General features: G+C 44.1%; 1 protein-coding gene across 2 annotated transcripts in view; it reads left to right on the top strand.

The window, feature by feature from the left end:
- The window catches only part of LOC103383043 (LARGE xylosyl- and glucuronyltransferase 1), a 26,349-nt gene extending 19,240 nt beyond the window's left edge, over positions 1-7,109 (top strand). The window contains exons 8-10 of one of the 2 annotated variants that reach the window (XM_025057151.1): positions 888-1,083; positions 3,412-3,528; positions 4,413-7,109. In XM_025057151.1, the coding sequence (XP_024912919.1) occupies positions 888-1,083; positions 3,412-3,528; positions 4,413-4,610 (511 nt within the window). In that variant the 3' untranslated portion in view covers positions 4,611-7,109. The remainder of the gene's footprint in view (positions 1-887; positions 1,084-3,411; positions 3,529-4,412) is intronic. The other variant, XM_017034537.2, reaches the window with a different exon arrangement.
- Positions 7,110-7,385: the final 276 nt, after the last annotated feature.

The following is a 7,385-nucleotide window of genomic DNA, read 5'->3' as shown; positions in this document are numbered from 1 at the left end:
TAACCAGCGTTCCAAAAATCATTAAAAAAAGTCTCAGCGGTGTTTAATTAATTCATTAATTCGTTCGTTAAGAAACAGAGGCGATATTTTATTAATGGAGGTAAAAATGTTTTAAATCAATCTTTAAAAAGTGGGAAACTTGAAACCGTTTCCACGCCAAGATTTTTAATCCTGTGATTCCCTGATGTTGAACATGAGACTTTTAATGTGTTCAAAAATATATTCAGAGTTCAACATCCGACCGTCCTGAAGCGGAAAGAACTGGAGCTCAGAGAAAATATCAAAAACACTGAAAATATCTCCTCTCCTGATCCCGTATCAATCTCCTCAGTCATTGATCAGTTATTGATTTTAGTCCAATATTCCTGGTGTTGGTTCATGTTCTTGTTCTTTTCTTTCTTCTCTAGTGATTCCAAATGTAGATCCCTCTGTTCCAGAGTTAGGAACTGATGTTCAGATGGAACAGAGTCTGAGACTAGGATCACACTGGGGGGGGGGGGCAGAGTCTGAGACTAGGATCAGTTAGAGACTTGGACTACAGTCAGATTGGGGGAAAAAAAAACTCTATATATCGCTGTGCTTATAGTATCGCAATATATCGCAATATATCGTATCATTTCCCCAGTATCGTGATACGTATCGTACACATATTCCTGTTTACTATGATGACAGTTTTATTACAATCACATTGTTGGAAAAAAAAAAAAACAAACACTCATACATATTATCGTGTCGATTGTATCGCAATATGTCGTATCGTGATACGTGTCGTATCGTGATACTTGTCGTATTGTCAGATTCTTACCGATACTCACTTCTACGGTGAGTCTTCGTTCATGAAAACCTGATCTTCAGACTCGGGTCTTTCTTCTCTGTCCTCCCGTCAGGTATCATGTGTGGACCAAAGGCCACGCCCCCACCAACTTTGCCAAATGGCGGACGGCGACCACGCCCTACAGGGTGCAGTGGGAGGCGGACTTCGAACCCTACGTCATGGTGCGGCGGGACAGTCCCGAGTACGACCGCCGCTTCGTGGGCTTTGGCTGGAACAAAGTGGCCCACATCATGGAGTTGGACGCACAGGTAACTGATGACATCATCATCATCTTCATCTTCATCTTCATCACCAGGATATTTATGATAAAGACATGAAAGTCGTTTAGTTTTCACTGAAAAACTATTTTTTTAATTTGCAGTTCTTTGGATCTGAAAATAAAAAATATAATTTTTTTTTTCAAATCTTAACTTTTTTATAGATACAGAATGTGACAATTCACATTTAAAAAAAGAATATTTGAAACTTTCTTTACTTACGCTCTCCGCAACGGGAAGATAAAAATCGTTTCTTTGTCAGCCGACGACGCAGAAGTCGTTTTGTTTTTCTCGGGCGGTGAATAAACAACGCCATGTCGGATCAGATGTCACGCTTTTATGGTTTGAATATTTTTTACTTCTCCGTTCCTGTGTCGGCGTGTAAAACACGCCTCGTCTTTATTGTATGTGTGAAAGTCAAAGGTGTTAAATTTGTCCTCTGTGGGGCGCTGTAAAAACACGAGAACGTGACGTCTCTCAGGTGATGAAGGGTTTGTTTTAGGCTTTAATGTGGATTTAAACTCGTAAAAACATCTGTAAAAAAAAGTTCAATATCCTTTTAATGTGTCATTTTGAACACACACACACACACACACACACACACACACCTGTCCTCCTGATGTATTGATTCTGTTGTTTTATCAGCTGTGGCTTTTTATGTGTCTGGTTCTGTCTGCTAACAAATGAGAGAACAATTATAGGACACACAACCACACACACACACACAGACACACACACACACACAAAATCAGATATTAGATACAGCCAGGTGTGTGTTTTTGCTGTGAAAACGTATTTGTATTAACTTAAATGTAAAATCTATGGAACTGTTTTTTTGGGGGGTTTTTTCGGAACACATTTTCCCTTCGCAAACAACACATAACTTAAATGTAAAGTCTATGGAACTGTTTTTTTTTGTTTTTTTTCAGAACACATTTTCCCTTCGCAAACAACACGACACAAATGTCACAAAAAATATATGTAAAATAATATGTTAGTTTCAATTCACTGACTTGGTGAAACCTGCTCCTGTTTAGTTGAACACCACACAGATACTCGCAGGAATTGAAGAAAGACACATGAAGATCTTCAACAGCTTTTTTTTTGTCTTTATAGCTAATTGCTGCCACCTAGTGGAAAACTATGTGATTTTCTGCAGTTTACTGTTAATTAAGGAAAAAAAAAATTCTCAACATTTGAGAGAAATTGGATAATTTTTTTCCACGGGCCCCCTGGTGGTCTCTGGTGGCACTCTGGTGTGCCGCGGCACGGTGGTTGGGAACCACAGATAAAAGGCTTCGTCAGTGCCGCTTGGCTGTGGGCCGCCGGCGCCGGAGAAATAAAAATATCCTCACGCCGGGTTCTGATTTCAGAGCTTTATGTTCCGAGCCCTCGGAGATAAACCAGCAGATACGATCTGACAGGAAGTGTAAACGTCGGCCGCTTAATTCACAACAAACGCAGGTTGGACTCTGGGAGATAAAAGTAAATAAACTATAAAAAGTTTAGTTGCTAAGTGTCCTTGTCCCCCAGTCATTTAATATCTTTTATTTTTAGGGAGTAGCCGTAGCTCTTTATTACAGCCCTGTGATCAGCGCTGCTCTCTTTGGCCGGCGGCTGCCGGAACATTCTGCCCTGGCAGACCGGACCCTCGGACCTGGTGAGGCTCCAAAATAGCTGAAAACACGGCCAGAAAAAAACCCGAAACGCTCAGAACACCTCGCTGCTGCGACACAGGACAAGAGAGGAGAAGAAATATATATATATATATTTTAAAAGAAGCAGTAACACATCAAATACTGTATGAGGTACTCACAGGTACTGTGAAGTATTTTCTTTAAGCCTCAGTTGAAAAAGTGTTTTTTTTTATCAGCTTCAAGTTCAAACTTAAAAAAAAAAAAAGGAATAAAAAAACTTTACTAATTCTGGATCGTTAGCTTGAGCGCCACCATGCTGCTGCTGCTGCTGCTGCTGCTGCTGCTGCTGATGCTGATGATTCTCTTTAAAGTCACTCACGGTTGAAGACGTGAAGCGAGCGTCGGCTGCTGCGTCCTGTGGGAGACGCTTTTTCTCCAAGAGAAAAAAAAATATTCTCCAAAGTCTCGTGGAACTTTTTTTTATTGTCTCATAAAAAAATAATCAGGAAAAGAAAGTTTGAACATTTCTATTTTCTGGCTACTGTTGTTATTGCTCATGCCTAACAGCAGGGGTCACCACCAGGGGGCCAAGAGTCAAATTCAATTTTTAAAAAAAATCACATTTTTATTTTTATTTCTTTTATTTCTAACGTCGTTGTTTGATGTTTATTTTGGAATCCAGTTGCCGGCCGAATTGGATGATTCGGTGGGTCAGATTTGGCCCACGGGCCACCAGTTGATTATCACTGCCTTGCAGCAGCAAGGACAACACCACTTAGGTCCTTCTCTGTGGGAGAGGGTAAGGATTATTAGGGTGTTGGGTTCTGGTTCTGGTTCTAATTGTGGTTCTGGTGTTTGGGTCTGGACTCCTCCTCCTCCTCCTCCTCCTCCTTCTCCTCTTCCTCCTCCTCCTCCTCCTCCTTCTTCTTCTTCTCCTTCGTCTGTCCATCCTTTTCTTCTGGTGCTTTGTTTTCCCACCACAATCCAAAAGCATTCTTTTTCTCTTTCCCCTGTAGGGGGAGCTGTAACCAATCACACGTGCCTTGTATGTCAAGTATTTCGGTGAATACAGATTACTGCGAAGTACTCTCTACTGTGATTTTGGGTTTTTTTTTTTTTCATCATTATTATTATATGTTGTTTATATTGGTGTAAATATAAACAACTAAATATTTGACGTGAAGAACGTTTGTCCACTGATGAAAATGTAGGACGTGGTCCAGGGACGCAGGAAGTGGGTCACTCCCCCCCCCCCTCCTCCTCCCCCTCAGCCACTTCCTGCTTCCTCCATTCAGCGTCATCGTTAATTACAAGATTGACCTTTGACCTTTCCTTTGTTGTGTGCTTTATTTTTACGTATATCTTTAGATATATAGATATTTGGTGAAGGAAGCAGGCTTGTGTCCGGAAGGTCAGAGGTTCAAATCCACTCACTCTCTGCTGCCGACCGGTCGCTATGGTGACGGGTTCGCGACTGTGTCTCACTGACAAATCAATCACTTTCACTTTATTTTGGGTCAAAATCAGTTGGTGTGTTATTGCTGCTGGAATAGCGCCCCCTGCCTGTAGACTAGTACATGTTTGTTTGTTTTTCGTCTGTGTAGCCGTAGACAGTTTTTCGTGTCTCTCTTCCGTGTCTTACGTCACTAACCGCCGTGCGTCTCCGTCTTGTCTCTCCCGCAGGAGTACGAGTTCGTGGTTCTGCCCAACGCCTTCATGATCCACATGCCGCACGCGCCCAGCTTCGACATCACCAAGTTCCGGTCCAACAAGCAGTACCGGGTCTGCCTGAAGACTCTGAAGGAGGAGTTCCAGCAGAACATGTCGCGGCGCTACGGCTTCGCCGCCTTAAAGTACATGACGGCCGACAACAACAGCTAGCAAACGCTGCACCTCCTCCCCGACGGGGACGTGAACCTCGGTGCCGGGGGGGCAGGGAGGTTTTGGGTTAGGGGAACACGGACGGGCTGAAGGACGCAAACCGACAGTGAGGGACTGCCGCGGCGCAGCCAGCTGGACCGGGGTCGCGACCCGTTGACCCCTGAGCTCCTGATGTGGAGTGTTTGAAATAACGGGCGAAGGACGGGAGACTTTGAACGCCTCGCCTTCTCTGTCAGAGCGTTGACAAGTGTCGTTGAGCAACGTGTAACTTTGTGTGTGTGTGTGTGTGTGTGCGTGTGTGTGTGTGTGTGCGTGTGTGTGTGTGTGGGTGTGGGTGTGCCTGCGGCCGGAGCCGGTCCTGCAGCGGTCGAACGAGAGGCGACGTCAGCTTAACATTCTGTTTGCACACTGCACAGCCGAACGCCTTCCAAGTCCCGTCTGATCGACGGCTCCGTCGACTCACACGCAAACGTCGTCTGAGGCCGAGCGGACGAGACGGAGCGGCTTTCTGACGACTGGCGTGCACTCAGACTGCCAGCGGAGGCGCCGTTCTGCCAACCATCTGCTGCCGTTTCATCTCCTCACCCGGAGCCATCAGAATAAATCCTTCTCTTTGTACAAGCAGGGCAGATCAGTAGGGGGACGACTGGAGGTTGTCCAGGAGGGGGCGGACTTTCAGGGTCCATGACCCGCGGGTTTGTCGTCATTGACAAAAATCTGACAGCAGCTGGTACAGCAGTTCTATTTTCTTCTTCTGTTTTTTTTTTTTCAGATTTATTCAAGTTCATTCTATACACACACACACACACACACACACACACGTGTGTCTTAACAGGAAATGACTCGGGAAACACGATATCATGTTTCGCTAAAAGTCAGTGGCCGATAGCTGTACGATAACCAATTAATTTTTTAAAATATTGACCTTTTTATGACCTTTGGAATCTTCACACTGGGATGCAGATTAAAGTTCCCAGAGGAACCACATATCCCTATCGGCGCCCCCATGTGGCAGCCTGTGAGTTGCAACCATGTACTAAATAGTGCCTCGTGTGGCCGTGTGTGTTGGTTGCAAAAACTCACAATTTAAATTTCCTCATTGTGCGACGAATATTATTATTGTTATTGTTGCAGACATTTCAATCAAACAAAAGCAGGAAGTGACACGTCCTGGTGGAGTGTGGCGCTGTTCTCCATTTTACTTTAGTTGGCGATAAGTTTTCTTATTAATCTCAGAAAAAAATTTCTTCATCAAGGGCTAAAAACTCTGATTTTATCATTTAACGCCTTTTTATTGAAATTTACACTCGAACATAAACATCATCTCTCTGTTTGTTGTTTTTTAGCCTCCATGCTAGCTGCAGCGGCTACGGCGGCTTCACGCCGACTCGGTGCAGCTTCTTAAAAACCGCAAAAAATATCTTTTTTTATATATAATTTGTTGTTTTGAAAAAAAAAATATTCTCCTGAAAACAGCGTTTTCACCGTGAAAACATCTAGTCACAGGTGAGGGCGGGCGTTAGCTTCGATTAGCCTCTGTTAGCTCATATGCTAATGGCTCCGTTGCTGTGATTTCAGGCTCACGATCACGACTGAAGGCCGTCGGCTCCGTGTTCAAACTTTGCTCCATTTCCGCCTCGTCTGGAATCACATAAACCTCCGATAATCCCGTTAGCTAACGAGGTTTCGCATCGTGCATCCCTAGCATCGACCTCCCGCAGATTGGTTCGTGACTGTTTATTACATCATGGTTGTTACACGTAAGAAGAAGAAGAAGAAGAGTTCGCAGGAGGAAGTTCAACACAGAAAAGTGAAAAGATCCGAGCGTTTATCGCAGGATTTTTTTCACGGCTGAGTAACGTTGAATTATTAAAGAACGTGAGCGAAGGAAAGGTGTCGTCCGACGATGAGCGAGTTTAAAATTACAGCACACACACACACACACACACACACACAGCTGCTCTGCGTTTTCATCGACCTTCTGTAAATTGAGGTCAGAGCAGAACGACGTAAAAGTTGGAAGAGTTTAAACTTTGGTTTTTGTTTTTTTTTAACGTGTCGACGGTTGTTCAGTCTCATCCTGTAGTTTCTGTGTGTGTGTGTGTGTGTGTGTGTGTGTGTTTTAACCCTTTCTTCCAGGTGTGTGTGTGTGTGTCCAGTCCATGACTGTGGCTCAGTGTTCACACACACACACACATACTGGTTCCACGCACACACTCAAACCTCACCTGGTTATTTTCATGCCGTCACCACTGGTCTCCACTGCTGCACCGTGCTGTCCAAGCAGACCCCCCCCCCCCCTCCCCCCCCCGTGCGTGTGTGTGTTTAAAATGAATACACGTTTTTTTCTGATTGTACCTGTCTGATCACTTTGCAGGTGTGTGTGTGCGTGAGTGTGTGTGTGTGTGTGTGTGTGTGTGTGTGTGCGGAGCTGCAGTGTGTAAGTAGGACAGTGCTGACTGATGCTGCTACCTGAATAAAAGCAAACATTCTACTGTTCCTCAGTTTCCACCTTTTCTTTCCTCCTCCACTCGACCAATCAGAACTCAGGAAACTTTCATTCACTAAATACAACAATTAGCCGGAATTAAATTAAGCAACAGTTTAGATAAAAATCAACATAATGTGCTTCGTTTCTGCCCAAAGAAAAAACTTCTTTCGTCTCCGGTACTGTTGGTAAAGTCTGGTACTGTTGGTAAAGTCCGGTACTGTTTGTAAAGTCCGGTACTGTTGGTAACATCTGGTACTGTTGGTAAAGTCTGGTACTGTTGGTAA

Source organism: Cynoglossus semilaevis, chromosome 8, assembly GCF_000523025.1.
Source record: "Cynoglossus semilaevis isolate Cse_v1.0 chromosome 8, Cse_v1.0, whole genome shotgun sequence".
Lineage (NCBI taxonomy): Eukaryota > Metazoa > Chordata > Actinopteri > Pleuronectiformes > Cynoglossidae > Cynoglossus > Cynoglossus semilaevis.
Note: the sequence above shows the minus strand (reverse complement) of the source record. Positions and strands in the feature narration are given on the sequence as shown.